Here is a 19,746-nt window from a genome sequence, read left to right on the forward strand (position 1 = left end):
TGCTGTTACTTCTATCACTTGCAGTATCCCTGTAAAATAATAAATACTCATAACCATTGGCTCAGTCATGGAATAAAAAGCAAGTTCTTCCAATTTTTGAGGCTGTTTTCAGGACTGAGTTGTAAACTTTTTATATCCTACTGATTTTTCTAAGCGTTGGTTTGATGAGCTGAAGAATTGCTTCTTCTGTACAAATACATTGAATGTGATTCAAAGAATATTCTCAGGCTAAGATTTTTTTTGCTGCTTTTGTATTGCAATATGGCCTAAAACCTAACACACATGGGATTCATATCCACTTCTAAGCAATGTTGGTTTGGCAAGAGTGCTATAGAAATCCTTAAATATACATTTAAATCAAACTCCAAAAATATATTTTGATGCACTACAGTGGGACACAGATTAATTGAAGTGAAGATTAAAGGCTATTGCATTAGCCAGCATGTGCTAAAACTTGCTTAAGCTTCAGACGATTAAAATTTCAGTGACTACTGGTTATTACTATTAAAGAGTCTTAATCTGAAAAGACTGGGTGGTGTTGCACAGTAGACTGTGCTAAACAGAATCCACAGTTAATATAGACAGTAAATGGCTACAGTACTTGCCTTACTTTCTTGTCAACTTCAGTAAAATACCATAGATTGTAACACAATGTATTCAATTCTCAAGTTTCACATATTAATGTTTCATTCTTCTAAACACTCTTATTTCAGATTGTGGAGAGGATGTGTACGATGACGTGGATTCTTCAGACTTTCCTCCACCACCGCCTGATGCTATGTAAGTGGAAATATTATGATTAGAAATCTAATACACTGAGACACATTTTTCAAGTATTTACTAGAGGCAGATTGCTACTAATGTCTGCTTTATTTGGTGTTGTCAGGTTTTGTAGTTCTCACAAACCAAATGGCAGCTGAATGCTCCTTCCTCCATTTCAGATTGAAACAATAATTAGACTATAGAAAAAGTAAGAAATAGAAATGGATGTATGGCCTAAAGGTACTTTTCATTGCACTTTTTTTTCTATCAAAATTCAGGGACTGTTAGGTTACATACTTGATTTCAGCTGCTCCAGTATTTTAAGAGAAAAGGAGACAGGGCTCTGTGTTATAAGTATAAAATACATCTGGAGGTGCAAAGTTCAGCTTGGAAGACTTTTATCCTGGACTAGAAAATTATAATCATCTCTGGAGCACAGACATGTTATGAGCACAGATGCATCTGTGATGATGACTGAAAAATGTCACATTCTGGTGTCAATTACTCCACTCAGATGGAGCAACAGAGTACCCTACGACAATCTAGTCTGGAGATACTAAAACAGAGAAAGCTCTTTGGACTGTGTATCCAAAGGAAAACATGTAGTCCTTCTAACCTAAGTCTAGGTTAGTTCACACACACTCAAACATTCATCACCAATGAAACTGTCATCCACAACTTCTACAGAGATCAGAAAGATCAAAAAGGAGAATCAGTCTTTACAGTCCCAGGGGCAGTATCAGAAAGGACAGTCAGACAGGGCATGAAACACTTCCATGCTGCTTGGCAGAAGTCAACACTATCAGGGATGTGAAAAAAAACCCAACAAAACTTGAAATGGGTAATGTAATACAGATTCCCTGGTGCAGCAAGGGTTTTTATGGCCATATAGGACTAACATATGTAAGGCTGTTAACATTTGTAAGATGTTCCAGCTGCCTCTGCAGTGAGACATGTCTTATTCAACTTATTGCCCAAAGACACACAGACTTCATAAAAATTGCTCCTTGCTGAGAAATTCTAAAGTGCTGTAGCAGATAGACAGATAGATACTTAATACTTCAATATTCATTTTTGTGATAGATATATTAACATCAGAGAAAAACAGGAAAGACAACCCCAGCTTTTTATTAATTCTGAAATAAAATCTGTACTGTATTACCCGCACTAGTTTTGCAGAGCAACAAAAACATGATAAAGACACATGAAAGAAAATGCATTTTCACCAAAATTATCAGAAGGCTTACCAATACCTCAGATTTGTTGCTGATTTGGTTTTATCTGTAACCTCTTGGTTTAGTTCATTGAATCTAGAAAGCTTTGGAAAAAGGAAATTGGATGAAGAAGATGTACAAAAGCATAAGAAGATGGAAAAAGAAGAGAAACAATTCAAAGTAAGTTTTGTTCAAAGTAAGCTTTTTTTCCATAAAATACTAAAACTAAAATATCTATATGATGTGCTTTAATTTGTGTCCCTTTATCCTTTGAAAGATAAAGTGTTACTACTTGTAATAATAGTGGTCTGAGCATCTGCAAGCATGGGCACATACTATACAGCATATACAATTATTTGCCTCATTTTAGAAAATTTAGTAAAAAATGCATGAGCACAAGCTGTACATAAATGGGTTTTAACCAGCTTTTTTTTTTTTCCAGCATGTAGGTGAAATAAAAGTTCTTTTCTCTACTACCACAATTCAGAATTTGCCTAAAAGAAAATGGGGATCTAAAGAATTACATATTAAACCGGGAGAGTCTCTTGATATTATAGAGAGTACAGATGACACCAAAGTCCTGTGCCGTAACAAAGAGGGAAAATGTAAGCTTTATGAAAAAACTGCAGTATATATCAAATTATCAGAAAATGATTGAGTTGGAATGTGTGAAACCTCTCTTCCCTAACATATCCAAGTAGAACCTAGTACTTGTCTTTTACCTTGTCTGGTAGTTGACAAGAGGCAGACTGTTTTTATTTCATTGCTGTGTTTTAAGAGCAGATTGCCTCAAAAAAACCTAAAACACTCCAAGGAACAAAACATACCAAATATGAGAAAAATAGGCAACTTCATTATGTAAATTTTACATTGTATCAACGAGGATCAGCAGATGTGTCTGTTGCTTCTGTCTCTCCTTCTTTGTCAGAAGGAGTATAGCTATGATCCCCCACAGAGTAAAGTAGGTCCTTGCTGCACCTTTGGATAGCACTTGCCCATTGATTGCAGCCAAGAGAAAATCAGTAACAATGCTCTTACTTTTGGTTGCAAGAGATGCAGTTTAATCTTTTCAACAGGTGGGGGGAAAATTGCTTTCTTCAAGATAGCAGAGAACCCCACCAACAACTGCCAGCACTATCTGCTTCTCAAGGCCAATCAGGCACACCAGGCCTCACTCCTTTACCAGGCAGAATGATAGCAAAGAACCTTCACTTTCAGTCCGCTGGAAAAAAGAGGGCGAGAGCTTCCTCTCCCTTCTTATTTATACCCTTGCTTACATACAAAGTGTATGGAATACTGGGAACATGGCCTTGGTTCCTTGGTTACAGCCTGGTTACCAAGGAAGGCTTACACTCAAAACCACTACATTCTCCACCCCTTATTCCATACTATTTTTATGTAACACATCTCGCATTTGCCTATATCCCACATATATACATATATATAAAATCTTTATTTAATCTTTCAAAGCAGACATCTTATTGTCGCAGATCCACACTAACACAACCTCAGTTCAGTTTGGATCTTTGTCTCTTTCTTGGTCACAATCACAGTTCTGGTTTAGGGCTGGTTTGCTGTCTCATCATCAGATACCGGTATCAGCTTTGGTCAGGTCTCTTTCATTTGGTGACTGGTCTCCTGTAAAACACAACTTGAAGCACAGAATTAGTTTTTCCCCAGTGATAAATTTCCTTGAGGCACACACTGGATCTTTCCATCCTTCCTCATCACCCACCAGGTATAACCTGGCCCTTGAGTGAAGACAACTCCACGAATGGGTTTGTCTTGGCCTAAGGTAGGGGCAACCCAAACAGCTTTACCCAACTTACATCTTTAGGTGAATCACTGGAACTTTGTCTCCATCTACAGTGTGGAGGGATTCTGCTTGGGCCAGGCCAGCTTCGTTGACAGAGCCTCTAGTATTAACTAGGTTGACAGAGCCTCTAGTATTAACCCGGTGGCCTTGGCTGAGTGCTTATCCCAGTCCTTGAAAGTTCCCCCACATACTGCCTTTAGAGTTGTTTTTAACAGCCCATTATACCTTTCAACTTTTCCAGCAGTGGGTGCATGATATGGAATGTGATACACCCATTCAATACCATGCTTCCGTGCCCAAGTGGCCACTAGATTATTCTTGAAATGAGTCCCACTGTCCGACTCAATTCGCTCTGGAGTGCCATGTCTCCACAGGACCTGCTTTTCCAGACCCAGAATGGTATTCCGGGCTGTTGCATGGGGCACTGAATAAGTCTCCAACCATCCAGTGGTTGCTTCCACCATTGTAAGCACATAGTGTTTACCTTTGAGGTCTCGTGGCAACATGATGTAATCAACCTGCCATGCTTCTCCATATTTATATTTGTCCCAGCATCCACCATACCACAGGGGCTTCAATCTTCTTGCCTGCTTAATAGCAGCACAGGTTTCACAGTGATGGATAACCTGGGAAATAGTGTCCATGGTTAAATCCACCCCTCATTCTCATGCCCATCTATAGGTGGCATCTCGGCCCTGATGGCCTGAAGCATCATGGGCCCATTGAGCTGAACAACTCTCCCTTATGTTGCCCATTCAGGTCTACTTGTGACACCTCAATTTGTGCAGCTTGATCCACTTGTCTGTTGTTATGATGTTCTTCATTGGCTCGACTTTTGGGTACATGGGCATCTACATGGCGGACTCACATCCAGTTTCTTTACTCTAGAAGCGATGTCCTGCCACAAATCAGCAGCCCAGATGGGTCTTCCTCTACACTTCCAACTCATCTTCTTCCATCATTCTAGCCATCTCCAGAGGGCATTGGCTGTCATCCATGAGTCAGTGTAGAGGTAGAGCCTTGGTCATCTTTCTCTTTCTGTGATGTCCAGGGCCAATTGCACGGCTATGAGTTCCGCAAACTGATTCAATTCGCCTTTACCTTCAGTGGCCTCTGCCACTCATTGGGTGGGACTCCAAATGTCTGCTTTCCGTTTCTGGTTCCATCCTATAATACAAAAAGAACCGTCAGTGAAAAGGGCATAACACATCTCTTCATCTGGCAGTGGTTGCCCTCGTGTTTCACCAGGCACCTTTTGCCAAAGGCTCCAGGAGGGACCATTATCTCCAGCTGCAGAGTAAAGTACATTCTTTACATCTGGTCCTGTCCTGACTGGTCCAAGAGCCACGGCATATGCAATCTCTTGATTGATCTGCCTGAAAGCCTGCTGTTGTTCGGGACCCCATTGGAAATTGTTCTTTTTATGGGTCACCAAGTAAAGTGGGCTTACAATTTGGCTGTACCTGGGGATGTGCATCTTCCAGAAGCCTATGGCTCCCAGAAAAGCTTGGGTCCCTTTTTTGTTTGTTGGTGGAGCCATTGCTACGATTTTATCGATGACGTCGGTTGAAATCTGGTGCCTTCCATCTTGCCATTTCACCCCTAGGAACTGGATCTCTCTGACAGGTTCCTTGACCTTACTCTTCTTGATGGCGAAACTGACTTTGAGGAGAATCTTTCTCGAAAACTTCCTTTGCTGTGTACCCCCACACGATGATGTCGTCAGTATGTTTTGTTATGTGCTTTGGGGCCTCACCCTTCTCCAGTACAACCTGAATCAACCTATGACAGATGCCAAGACTGTGTTTCCATCCCTGGGGCAGTCAATTCCAGGTGTATTGCATGCCCCTCCACATGAAAGCAAACTGCAGCCTGTACTCTGCTGCCAAGGAAATGAAGAAAAACACATTTGCAATGTTAGTAGTGGTGCACCACCTCGCTGCCTTGGACTCCAGCTCATACTGGACCTTCAGCATGTCTGGCACAGCAGCACTCAATGGCGGCGTGACTTCATTCAAGCCACAATAGTCTACAGTCAGTCTCCATTCTCCATCAGACTTGCGTACAGGCCAAATGGGGCTGTTGAAGGGTGAGTGTGTTCTACTGACCACCCCTTGACTCTCCAACTTCCAGATCATCTTATGAATGGGGATCACAGCATCGTGTAAGGGGAGGAGCTCTTGACTAAGATCTGGACCAAGATCAAGATTGAGCTTGTGATCTAGACTGCTTTACTGGTCTGTCTCTGTAGTCTCGGTAATCTCTGTCATCTCTATCTTCATAGTCATCCTCACATCTGGAATATTCATGATCTCTCTCCATTCTTTCCCTAGAGCAGGTGGGTTGATGTCGGACATCAGAGAGATCTTCCAAATTCTCCACTATGCTCTGTATCCATTGACACATGGTTTCTACATCGGGTTCATCCGCCCTTGGATGGAATAGTGAGATCAAGCAGTTGATGTATGGTGCAGGGGCACCTTTAATCACTTTTCTCCACACTGGATTTGTACATAGGAGATTCACGGGGTCTAAAATATTGTAATAGTCCAGATTACAATAGATAAGTTCAAGCATGGCCAATTCCCGTAGGTATTGCAGTCATCCCCTTTCCTGGAGAACTCGTTAAATATTCTTTCAATGGATCTCTCTCTCTCACAGCATTAAGGATCCAGAGCCAGAGACTATGATTATATGGCTCGCTTGCAATTCCTTATTTGATCTCACGGTCTCGAGCCAGGGATCCCAACTGCTGTGCTTCGTGACCTTCCAGCTTCTAGCTCCATTATCCCAGCATCATACCAGTCAGGTTAGAATCCATTCACCAGGCCAGTGACTATAATCTTTTCTTAAATCCCAGAGCTCTGCTGGGGTCAATGATCATAATACTTCAGACATTCCCACAACTCCCACCTCAGGATGGAGGTCCCTCCTATCCATTTCCACTTCTCTTTTGATGTATCTATGCGGAACTGTTTCCACTCTCTCTCTGCCTCTCTCACATGGAGGTGGAGACCGAGCACAGTGCCAGCATAGGCTTCTCACAGGTGGAGGTAACGAATAGTCCTCCAGACCCTGGGATGAGGATCTCAGATAGTCTTCCATCTCCTCCGTTGAACAGTCAAGAAGGGTGTAGTTGGGTGTCAACATTCTCTCTGGTGGTTTTTGTGTTTTATCAGCCATCTGTGCTGCTGCCCCTTCTTCCTTTGCACATGTCCCCTTCTCTTTTGGACATGCTCCTAATTCTTTGGGACGTGGTCCTTCTCTCATGTCTACTTCTTCGTCTGTTGCAGCTGTCCCCTCTTCCTTCAGTCGATACTAGCGTGGGATGAACTTGCTATGAAGGGGAATTCTTGGTCCCTTTGCTCCTTCTCCTTCTCCTTCTCCTTCTCCTTCTCCTTCTCCTTCTCCTTCTCCTTCTCCTTCTCCTTCTCCTTCTCCTTCTCCTTCTCCTTCTCCTTCTCCTTCTCCTTCTTCTTCTTCTTCTTCTTCTTCTTCTTCTTCAGTTACACACCTCAATCGTAGAACTAGGCTTGTGGGCCCTGCATGCTCCCTTATCCACACCTTTTTTTTATGGGGCAATAGTGTTTTCAAAGTTTGTGGTATGGGCCCCAGTCTCAGTCATAGCGTTGGCTGTAGATGTTGTCATGTGAGTTCCCATGTTCATAAAGTCCATAATTGGAACTCTAATGTCAGTGGGTTTGACAGAAGCTGTGCTGGCTTTAGGTTGTGCCTTAGTCTTACACTTAGCGACTCATTAAAAGCAGCGTTGGTTTCAAGTGGCATCTGGACTCCGATTTTGGTGGACTCCATAGAAACATCACTGATTCCAAGTGGCATAGTTTGTGTCTCAGCCTTAGCCTTCTGAGCATGGTCTATGGCAGCTTGATAAGCACCAGATAGGCCCCAGCACAGAGCAGAGATTTGTGTATTTGGATCCTCATTTGAAAGACAACCCTCCATTAAATGACGGGTTATCTCACTAGGATCAAACACCTGTTCTGGTGTGAAGTCTCAAGTCATGGGAGGTGCCACACACCCTATCCATTTACCAAACTCTTCCCATGCTCCTTGCCAACCAGGAACTGCCCTTTCCAAGCCCCTTTCCAAAGCTCCAGATAATCCCTTTGAGGTTCGACCTTTCCTATAACAAGGAAACCAGCACAACACAATCCTTCTAATTCTAAATAATATGTCCATTACCTTCATCATTAAGAGCATAACACAATTCAGATAATAATTAGAGGCAACAGTCAGTTTGGGAATCTCCATCATCCAGTGTTTAATGTCAGGGAAGGAGGAATACCTGTCCCAAATGTCTCGCCATTTGAACACCACTGGATCTAGATGTTTCCACATGAAGTAGCCCAGAACAGGTGTGAGGGCTGCTAAAATTACATTGAGAATTAAGAAAGTGGCCATTATTTATATGGTTGTTTTCACTGTTCCTAAACAAAAGGTGTATTTATATAAACAAACCCCCCTTGGCAGCTCTCCCAGCACTGTTCCCAAACAAAGTCTATGCTTGGGAAGAACTTGGCCACCTGCCCAAGAATTGTTACCAAAACAACCCACTCTGATCCCGGTGGGACCTCCAAAAAATGTCCCAGGTTGGACGTGGCTTGCAGCCAAGTGCCTGGACCACAGAGAAAAAACCTTCCCCCTCCCTTTCCCTCTCCTCGGACAGACTGAAAAGACTGTACAAAATCAAAAGAACCCAAACCAAATTCCAAGTAACATACATTTATATATATACATAGAATTATATACAAGATATCACCCACAGGGAACCCCCCAAAAGGGAAAAAGAAAAGGAAAGGGAAAAAGGGACAAAAAACAAATACTTTCTTCAAGATAGCAGTGAACTGCACCAAACTGCTGGCACTATCCGCTTCTCAAGGCCAACCAGGTGCACCAGGCCTCACTCCTTCACCAGGCAGAATGATAGCAAAGAACCTTCTGCCGGAAGAAAGAGAGTAAGAGCTTTCTCTCCCTACTTATTTTTTACCCTTGCTTATGTAAAAATTGTACGGAATACTGGGAACATGGCCTTGGTTCCTTGGTTACAATCTGGTCACCAAGGAAGGCCTAGACTCAAAACCACTACACATTGGCAGAAGTTTTTGCATTTTTGGAAAATTCCAGACCATCTCCTGATGGTTTCAATTTGAATTTCAATTTCAATTAATGAACTTCTGTTACAATACTTTTCAAATCTCCTAATGAAAATTCATTTTGTGCTGGAACAGTCTAGAGTATCCTTTGAACAAGCAGTATTTTCCCTCTCAGCTTTACTTTTTATCTCTGACCTATGTAGAAGAGAGTCTAATGCTATAAACCTCTGAAAGGGATTCAAGCACTTTCCTGCTATTTTTTTACCCTCTATACTCTACTCTTACAGTCTGGAGTACAGCCTTCTTCCTGGTAGGCCTGCAGGGTGAGCAAGAATTTCTTGCATAACACACATATGTTTTTCAAAATATGGATTTCACTGATAGAGCCACTTCCCAAAAAACAGCTTTCAAAGCTGCATTTTTTGAACCAAGCTAATAACAAAGTAGAAAGTAGTTCATGCTGGCTGTTTTTGTCTCATAGTCTTCAAAGCCTTTCAGATAATGACAGGAGCTACTGCTTTGCTATGCATAAAAGAGCAAAACAAATAAAAATATCCTCCCTGAAAACCTCTGTAGAGATCTCTGTCAATTTCCACATTAGTTAATGAAGTTTGAATTCTACTTCAGTAAACGCATGACAGTTTTGGTTATTTGCTGTGGTTGATCAAGTTCCTCAGATCTTAAAGCTATGATTTTACCTTCAGAAGGCCAGATAGACTGAAAATCAGCAATTAGAGATGGTTTTGTTACTTTCTTGCACATGAATTCTTTGATTTAATCATTAACTTCTGAAGCACTTCACAGCTTCAAGTCTCTTCTAACAGTTAAAATTACAAATTATATTGCAATGTGTTTACACACTAGGCCTAGTGATCTTAGGAACATATTCTTCTATCACTTATTTTGTTATTAAATTATTTGAAATGTCAAAAGTGAAATAAAGAACTGATTTTTATTTACTCTTTTAAATTCCTTCTTGGTCTGAACACATACATCTTTAAATACACAAAAACTTTCAATTCAGTTCATAGATTTTGCTTAAACATTAGGATATAAATGAATTTCAGTGCCTGAAAGTTTTTTTTCCTCTCTGAGCTTCCTTTATGATGCAAATGAGCAGCTGGCACAATATGTCATAGCTTTCAGTGGGGTGAAGTTATTTATACAGAGGTTGCTGACCTGCTAGCTTATTCCCTATTTGGGAGCCCCATAAAAATCAATGAATTAGTTAGAAACTGAAACTTTGGACATGTAACTTTGGATTAGTAACTCTGAAAGACTGTGAGATCAGCAGGAGCCGTATTTCTCACCTATTTGAGGGCCAGGGACCATCAGAAGACCTTAGATTATGCTTTGCCATGACCTAAGCACTGTCACATGCACATGACTTGCGAGCACACTGGGTTTATATGCCATGATGGTGAGTGGAGAAGTTTTGCTTCCATGTATTTCAGAAGATTAGAATGATTTAGCCAAATGATTTTAAATTACTCCATGGAGACTTCAGGAGTCTTGGAAATTACTGGACTGTCCTAAAGAGAACTTTAAAAAGATGACATCTTTAAAAAAAAAAAAAAAAAATCAATTTCCATTACTTTATCCCAGATAATAAAATCTGGGGAAGGACAACCATGCTAGCAAAATTCTGGTTAGACAGAGCTTCATACGTTCCAGCTGGCATTCAGCCTTAGACAATACACAGGTGACTTAAAATCTGGAGTACTGGGTTCCTTGACTTTTGAAGATTTCTTGCAGTCAACACTTTCAGCAGGCAAATGTTATAGGAGAATTTATGTATGTATCAAATCTTCATGACCCTGAAGATAGAAATATGGGCAAATCAAGCAAATTTTATCTTATATAGCAGTAATCAAATATTAAATGCACAGAACTATTTTTTAGTTCATGTAATTGATAAGTCTTAAGCAGTAGCTAATGCAGGTAAGAGTAAAATAAAATATTAACACATGAAATTAGTGCCTTTTTAGGCAACTTCAGCTCTAGCACAAGATAGAAGTTTTCTTTTAAAATCTCATGTTTTTAAATGTATTATGGCCTGTACAGTTCAAATCACAATCTACTGCATGTAGCATATTCAGGGGAAAAAAAACTTATTTACTTTTGAGATCTATATAACATCTGATACCTACCTATTTTAAGACAGAAATATGTCAAGTCAAAGTGAATGATACAAATGTTTGTTTATGAAGAAAAGCTGCCTATTATGGTGTTTTAAAAGGAGCTTGCCTTAAAAAAACACAAACAAAAAACTTGTTAAATAAAAGTTTTTACTACTTGCAGGACTGTTTGGGATATTAGTCTTTTTGGATAGCTTTTACAATATTTTATATAAGAACCATAGCATATTTTTATATATCAAAACACTGGTCAAAAATATCAAAATAGGATATTTTTATATATTATATATTTATCAGCTTTTGGGAACAGTACTAGCTTATTATGTGTGACATACATTTATAAGAGATGGTTCCCTCTACTAGTATATTTACAGATCTTAGAAAGGACAATTTCAGATAGAATAGAGTTAGGGCTTGGATGTCAAAAAGGCTTAACAAAAAATATGGGATTCTCTAGCTGGACATCACTATGCATTAAAAAAAATTACTTTCATATCTTACATATCAGAAAAAAAAAATTTTGTGAAGGAAGAAACAAGATAAACAACATTTTATGAATATGCAAAGTATCCAGAATGGTAGATACCTAACTGGTCTTACAGCTACTATAGCATTCTGATTTCCTGTATAGGACGCTGTGTTACACTAAATAGAATTTATAAAGAATTATAAGAATAACTAAAACACTGGACATAGTAAAAACTTCATCAAGTAAGTGTTCATTGTACATTCTTATCCATCTATTTTGTCTTTCTGTTGGATGTATATAAAAGAGAAAAAAGGCATTTCACTAGTGCTAATAACAGAAATAATAACATGAGTATTTAAGTTAAATGCATATATGTTTTATTTTTACAGATGGTTATGTCTTGAGAAGCAATTTAGTTCAAAAGTAAGTACAAAGTGATCTTTTTGAAAAATTTTCTATAACACTCAATTTCTTTTAAGCTGTCTGTTAAAAAAAAAAAAAAAAGTGAAATGGAATTATTTTAGTCTGTCATTCTAGTCCTGAAAATTGAGGGGTTTTTTATGAAGTTATTATTTCTCAAGAATTAATCACATACATCCATGCTGGAAATTTGCCAGAGCCTCATTTCTCATTGCATAACCATAAACTTTAATTAAACCATGAAAAATTACATAAATTAAACATTATTAGTATTAGAATCTATTAATGAACTGCAAGTTAATGTGATTAGGTGTATTGACATCCTTTTCAAATGTTTAACTAAAATCCACCAGATTTTCTTTAGGTTTAATTTTGTTTCAGTATTACCTGGATTGAGCAGATTTGGCCCAGTCTTGCTCCAAATAATTGCATGGAGTTCAGCATTTCGGTTCTACTCCCAAACTCTTGACAGACAAAGCCTTTCCATTTCCTTCAACAGGCTTTTTATTAGACCCTTAAATATCAAATGAGATGTCATATTTAGAATTGTCACATTTAGAATGTAGAGGCATCTAAACACACACACATTTGAATTTTTAATATATATACATAAATATATTTGTGTATGTATATAAATATATACATATACAAAGCCTTATTGTCTTCCAGGGGCTTCTTCCCATATCTAAGTGAAATATTTTGAAAATATCCTTCCATGAAGCATGTATCTTTTATAGGCATTACCTAAATTCATTACCTAAAAAGCAGCACCTCCAAAATTATTATGGCATTGCCAAGTACAGAAACAAAATGAATTTCAAGGTCATACTGGGTTTTTTTATTCATTATTTCTGGTGTTCATTTAAAAAAAAACAAGGAAGTATTTAATTTTTTTTAAGGAAATACGTCTATGAGAATAGTTGCTTAAAAATGTAATTGAAAAATTCTAACCTTTTAAAAAAGCCAGCCTTTCATATTAGAAAGAAATGTATCCAGGTCAACCCTTTGCTGAAAATCCTCTGACCTGACCATCTTGCTAAATACTGTTCTATTACCAAAAAGGTTGCATTTTCCTAATTAGCAAATTAATTATTTGATAGCTTGTCTGCCATACTGCTACTCTATTTCTTATCTGCATGCAAATAGTAATTTATATCTGATGTTTCGATTTTTAAATGTATTGTTTTTCTTTTTTTTTTAACTTACTGCGATGAAGAGATATATGACAACGTTTTTGAGGGTATGTTGAACATTTCAAAGAATACCGTAGCTATATTCAATTACAATTAATAATTTTCTCCTTGAGTCAAAATGCTACACAATACTAATATTTTTTGCATTGTTTTCCATTTCAGAAATATGATCTATCTATGATAACAACTCAGATCCATGATTCTGTTGAACTAACAACTTAAATGAAGATCACCTCTAGTTTGGACTCCTGCTTGTGGAAGCCTAATTTACACCCCTGTAAATGCAGAATTAACTTTTCTTAGGAGTTCAGCCTTTAGTCCTGCACTGCTTTGAACTACATTGCATTGCATTGCATTGCATTTATCTGAGCCATTAAAATTCCCATTATTGATGGCTTAAATACAATTAAATACATTTCAAATGCATCTCAGAGGAGGGATATGGGGATATAAAAAAAAAATTAACTGTGGAGATAATAACCTAGAGACTACTTTTGTACTGTATTTAAACATACTGATAAAATACTGAAAAGCTATACACGAACTTGACTTTCCCCTTTTATATTTGCTTTTTAACCAGCATCCAGGCATAAAAATACCAATTTCATGTGTAAGCATCAGCAGCAACACCCAGATACAAAATATGACTCTGCACATTAAATGCAATGAACGTGTCAGCCTAATTGACTGTGTCACTGCTAGTGACACTTTATTTTTCGGGGGCCTTTAAGAGGGTATCTGCAACAAGTTAGTGATACGCCAAAGAACTGAGAAGGCAGGCAGATATGAGAAATAAACAACTATGTGGCAGTTAGCAATACGTAGTTTCATGCTTTATACAGTTAATTGTTTCAAAAAGAGTTTGTATTAAATTCTAGTAAGCATGGCCAGTCTTGTTCTGTTTTTAACTGATAGCAGAACGTCATGTGTTGTGGTAAGACCAACAAAAGAATTTTCCTTTTAAACATCTTGTATTAATGGCCTTCAGTAAAACAAAAATTATTCTGTCCTCCTGAAAAAGAAGTGAATTTTATTCTTCTTTAGATTTTTCAGAAATAAATTTTGAATAGTTTTTCCCTGTTCTTAGCATTGATGTGTTGTAGGCATTGAGCTTCTGTATTGATAATACTGACTAAATTGGTTATATGATACATTAAATCAAATAAATAATCATTTAATAAAAGATATATTAAGCTAGGATTTTGTGCCCAGATCAAATAAAACATGATTGTTGAAGGGTGTTGAAATGTATTTATAAGGTAATACTAATTGAAAAATTAGTGGCATTGTAAGCTTTTTCTTCCATGTAAAATAGAATATGCCATTCACTGGATGCAATTTTTTCTTCCTTCTAAAATTCCTATGAATAAAAGTATGCTTTTTTTTCTGACAAGAAATGTGAGTACACAATCTTCTGTCAAGTAGAACAACACTAGCTGCATAATAGCTTCTGAAAATTATCACTGAGCAGGTAACAGAATGAAAATCAACATTCTTATTGTTGTAAAGGTAGCACAAATACAACATGGTGTTTGTCAATAATTGCTACCCAGAAAGTGAAATTTAAGGAGAAAATCTACCAGACAGGAAAATCTATACCTAGGCAGTCTATATTCTCGGGTTTCTCACCTGTAATTTATTCTATCATCTTTTAAAAGTCATAAAGAAAGAAGAGGAAGGCTGTTCATGTGATATTTTTCCTTCTCCAAATTCAATCTATAATTCTGGAGTATTTGGCTGTGCCTGCTAAAACATTCAGCAGTGAAAACATGAAAATATTGACATAAAAATTATGCTTCAGCATGAACACCCCAGTTAAGGTAAACAGAGCTGGTTTCCATCTGTGTTGTACCTCTATGCTGTCCCAGTAAACAAGCTAAGCAAAACCAAAACGGGGAGGGCAAAAAAGACTTCTCTAATTCAGTAGCTTTATAGCATTTCTCTACTGTTACCACAGGCTCTGGAGTGCAGGAATGCAGCTGATCTCCTGCACATTCCTGTGTAAGAGGTTTATATTCTCGATCCACATAATTGCAAATCCCCTGGCTACTCCTCCCACAGTAGTAACAAAACCTTCCTCTATGTGTGATCCTTTTGCATAATCTGTCTCAACTGGGAAGATCAATCCTTTAGTAAGGGGAAGGAAATTCAGTGGAGGAACACAGATTCTCTGTATTATTTAGATTACCTCTTAACACTACATTACTTTATAACAGACACAAGCATAAGCACGTTTGCATATGCATGTGTGCCTTGGTGTGTGTGAGTATATATTATGTCAAATAAGACAACTTCTGAGGAGACTAATGGACCCATAAAAGGGTACCCTTATGTCTTCTCTTCAGCAGCCCTAGACCATCCTACATGGAAAAGCTTTTGCATGTAGTGTGAAGAACTGAAATGGTAGGAGAGGCAATAAATCTGCTTGTATTTGCACGGCCTTAGTTCTGACTCCTTGTGTGGATTCATCATTATCTGTGTGCCCAGTCTATAATTACATGACAGCTCCTTACTTTTTTCCACAGGATCCCTGCCTCATTTAGTGCATGGGCTGGATGAGCGCTAACAGAAAGGGCAGTTGTTCAGCCCTGCTCATTCAATTTCTGGCCACTCCTTTATTTAGTGCAAATCTTCCCAAGCTTATGCTGCACTCGGAATTATTAGTTTCTCATGGCATTCATCACAATGGTATCTCAGAATCCCATGAATAGGAATAGATCTATCTTGTCAGAGAGGAAAACATTTTATCCTCATTTTAACATTTGAAAGGAAGGCATGAACAGACAACAATTTGTGGCAGATGTCCATTAATCTTGGATATAAAAACAAACCGCTAAAGCTAAATTAATTAATTTTTTGTACTTTCCTAGATTAGGACTCTCACTATTTTATCTTCCTTTTCTGTACCTCTACTTGTTGTTAAACACAGAAAAGAGAAAACAACTTGCATTTTAAAAGGTTGCAAAATTTGTATTACTACAGAATCACAGAATCTTCTGAGCTGGAAGGGACGCACAAGGATCATCAAAGTCCAACTCCTGGCCTTGCACAGGACAGCCCCAACAATCCCACCATGTGCCTGAGAGCATTGTCCAAAAACTTCTTGAACTGCGTCAGGCTTGGCACTGTGACCACCTCCCTGGGGAGCCTGTTCCAGTGCACAAACACCCTCTGGGTGAAGTACCTACTCTAAATCTCCCCTGACACAACTTCAGGCCATTCCCTGGGGTCCTGTCACTGGTCAAAACAGTGTCTACCCCTTGTGAGGAAGTTGTAGACTGGGAATGGTCTCCCCTCAGTCTCTTCCAGGCTGAACAGACCAAGTACCCTCAGGTGTTCCTCATACAGTTTTCCCTCGAGGTCCTTCACCATCTTCATTGTCCTCCTTTGGTCACTCTCTAACAGCTCAATATATTTTTACATATTTTGGTGCCCTAAGCTACACACAATATTCCAGGTGAGGCCGCCCCAGTGCAGAGCAGAGTGGGACAATTCCCTCCCTGGACCAGCTCGTGATGCTTTGCCTGATGCCCCCCTGGACACAGTTGGCCCTCCTGGCTGCCAGGGCACTGCTGACTCATATTCAACTTGCCATCAACCAGGACCCCCAGGTCCCTTTCCACAGTGCTGCTTTCCATCATCTCATTCCTCAGTATATACGCACAACCAGGGTTGCTCCATCCCAGGTGCAGAATCCGGCACTTGCCCTTTAAAATTCATAAGGTTGATGATTGTCCATCTCTCTAATTTGTCAACGTGTCTCTGCAGGGCCTCTCTGTCTTTGAGGTAATCAACAGTTCTCATTTTTGTAACATCATTTAGTGTCCTTTTGAGCCTTGCATAGAAGTTGTTTACAACAATGTTGAAGAGCACAGGGCCTAAGATGGGGTCCTGCAGAACCCCACTAGTGACCAGTCACAAGCCTTATGTTACCCCATGCACTACAACCCTGTGTGCCCAACCTGTGAACCAGCTGCTCAACTGTCATGTGCCAGCAGTGTTCTGGACATTTTGCCCAGAAGGATACTAGGAGAGACAACATCAAAATCTTTTCCGAAATCCAAAAAGATTACATTAACAGTCTGTACTTGATCAACTAGGTGGGTTGCCTTGTCATAAAAGGAAATCAGATTTGAACCATGTTTACAGTAATTAAAAGGGAGGTAGATAGGAGATACCAATTGAAATTTAATGTAAATAATAGGTTAGATTATATTCTGAAACTTAATAAAAAGCGGAGAATAATTCTAATAATGGTCATGTTACAGACCGCCCTACCAGGATGATGAAGGGGATGAATTATTCTATAAGCAGCTGGCGGATGTCTCGAAATTGTCAGCCCTTGTCCTTGTGGGTGACTTTAACCTGCCGGATATCTGCTGGGAGCTCAATACTGCAGAGAAGAGGCAGTCTAGGAATTTTCTTGAGTGTATAGAGGACAATTTCCTTCATCAACTGGTAAATGAACCTACCAGGGGTAAGGCCCCGCTAGACCTGCTGTTTACAAACAGAGAGGGGCTGGTGGGAGATGTAGTGGTTGAAGGCCACCTGGGAAATAGTGACCATGAAATAATAGAATTTTCAATACTCAGAGATTAAAGGAGAGCCAACAATAAAACCTCTACACTGGACTTCCGGAGGGCAGATTTTGACCTATTCAGAAGTCTAGTCCAGAGCACACCCTGGGAAACAACCCTTAAAAACAAGGGGGTTCAGGAGGGATGGATGTGCTTCAAGCAGGAAGTTTTGAGAGCACAGGAACAGGCTATACCAGTGTGCCAAAAGGGAAGCCGGCGGGGAAGACAACTAGCTTGGTTAAACAGGGAGATTCTGAAGGAAATCAGGGATAAAATCAGAGTTTATAAACTATGGAAGAAAGGGCTGGCTACTTACAAAGAATTCAGGAAGACAGCTAGATCATGCAGAAGGAAAATCAGGGATGCAAAAATGCAATTCGAAGTTAAATTGGCCACTTCTGTTAGGGATAACAAAAAGTTCTTCTATAAATACATTAATAACAGAAGGAGGGGCAAAGAAAACCTCCATTCTTTGATGGACTTGGAGGAAAACATAGTTAATAGAGATGAGGAGAAGGCTGAGGTACTTAACACCTACTTTGCCTCAGTTTTTACCAGTAAGACAGGTGGCCCTCAAGGCAACTGGCCTCTGGAGCTCGTAGACAGAGATAGGAAACCAAATAGCCCCCTTGTATTCCAGGAGGAAATAGTTGGTGACTTATTGAATCATCTGGATCCTCACAAGTCTATGGGACCAGACGGGATCCATCCTAGGGTAATGAGGAAGCTGGCAGAAGAGCTTGCCAAGCCGCTCTCCATCATCTTCCAACAGTCCTGCCTCACTGGGGAGGTCCCGGATGATTGGAAGTTGGCAAATATCACTCCAATCCATAAAAAAGTCTGCAAGGCTGACCCTGGTAACTACAGGCCTGTCAGCCTGACCTCGGTGCCTGGCAGAGTTATGGAGCAGATCATCCTGTGTGCAATCACACAGCAGCTACAGGATGGACAAGGGATCAGACCCAGCCAACATGGGTTTAGGAAGGGCAGGTCCTGTTTGACCAACCTGATCTCCTTTTACGATCAGGTGACCCACCTGGTGGATGAGGGAAAGGCTGTGGATGTGTTTATCTGGACTTCAGCAAAGCCTTTGACACTGTCTCCCATAATATACTCCTGGAAAAGCTGCAGCCCATGGCTTGGACAGGGCACTCTGTGCTGGGTTAAGAACTGGCTGGAGGGCCGGGCCCAGAGAGTGCTGGTGAACGGGGCTGCATCCAGCTGGCAGCCGGTCACCAGTGGTGTCCCCCAGGGGTCAGTGCTGGGCCCAGTCCTGTTTAACATCTTTATCGATGATTTGGATGAGGGGATTGAGTCCATCATTAGCAAATTTGCAGATGACACCAAGTTGAGAGGAAGTGTCGACCTGCTGGAAGGCAGGAGGGCTCTGCAGAGGGATGTGGATAGACTGGAGAGTTGGGCTGATTCCAATGGAATGAAGTTCAACAAGGCCAAGTGCCAGGTCCTGCCACACAACAACCCCCTGCAGCGCTACAGGCTGGGCACAGAGTGGCTGGAGAGCAGCCAGGTGGAAAGGGACCTGGGGGTGCTTATCAGGAGGCTGAACATGAGCCAACAGTGTGCCCAGGTGGCCAAGAAGGCCAATGGCATCCAGGCCTGCATCAGGAACAGTGTGGCCAGCAGGAGCAGGGAAGTGATCCTTCCCCTGTACTCTGCCTTGGTGAGGCCACACCTTGAGTATTGTGTTCAGCTCTGGGCCCCTCAGTTCAGGAAGGACATTGAGGTGCTGGAGCGGGTCCAGAGAAGAGCAACGAGGCTGGTGAAGGGACTTGAACACAAGTCCTATGAGGAGAGGCTGAGGGAGCTGGGGTTGTTTAGTCTGGAGAAGAGAAAGCTTAGAGGTGACCTCATCACTCTCTTCAACTACCTGAAGGGAGGTTATAGCCAGGTGGGGGTTGGTCTCTTCTCCCAGGCAACCAACAATAGGACAAGGGGACATGGGCTCAAGCTCTGCCAGGGGAGGTTTAGGTTAGATGTTAGGAAGAAATTCTTTACAGAGAGGGTAATCAGGCATTGGAATGG

At 40.2% G+C, this 19,746-nt stretch overlaps 1 protein-coding gene across 1 annotated transcript in view; it reads left to right on the forward strand.

Moving 5' to 3' along the window:
* The window catches only part of FYB1 (FYN binding protein 1), a 41,846-nt gene extending 28,197 nt beyond the window's left edge, over positions 1-13,649 (forward strand). The window contains exons 14-19 of the mRNA XM_027878690.1: positions 714-780; positions 2,063-2,160; positions 2,402-2,581; positions 11,903-11,936; positions 13,142-13,173; positions 13,289-13,649. Coding sequence (XP_027734491.1) covers positions 714-780; positions 2,063-2,160; positions 2,402-2,581; positions 11,903-11,936; positions 13,142-13,173; positions 13,289-13,296 — 419 coding nt within the window. The 3' untranslated portion in view covers positions 13,297-13,649. The remainder of the gene's footprint in view (positions 1-713; positions 781-2,062; positions 2,161-2,401; positions 2,582-11,902; positions 11,937-13,141; positions 13,174-13,288) is intronic.
* Positions 13,650-19,746: the final 6,097 nt, after the last annotated feature.

The sequence above is a fragment of the Empidonax traillii genome, unplaced genomic scaffold (genome assembly GCF_003031625.1).
Source record: "Empidonax traillii isolate 1590-97213 ecotype Southwest subspecies unplaced genomic scaffold, ASM303162v1 scaffold44:size1908036, whole genome shotgun sequence".
NCBI classification, from domain to species: Eukaryota; Metazoa; Chordata; class Aves; order Passeriformes; family Tyrannidae; genus Empidonax; species Empidonax traillii.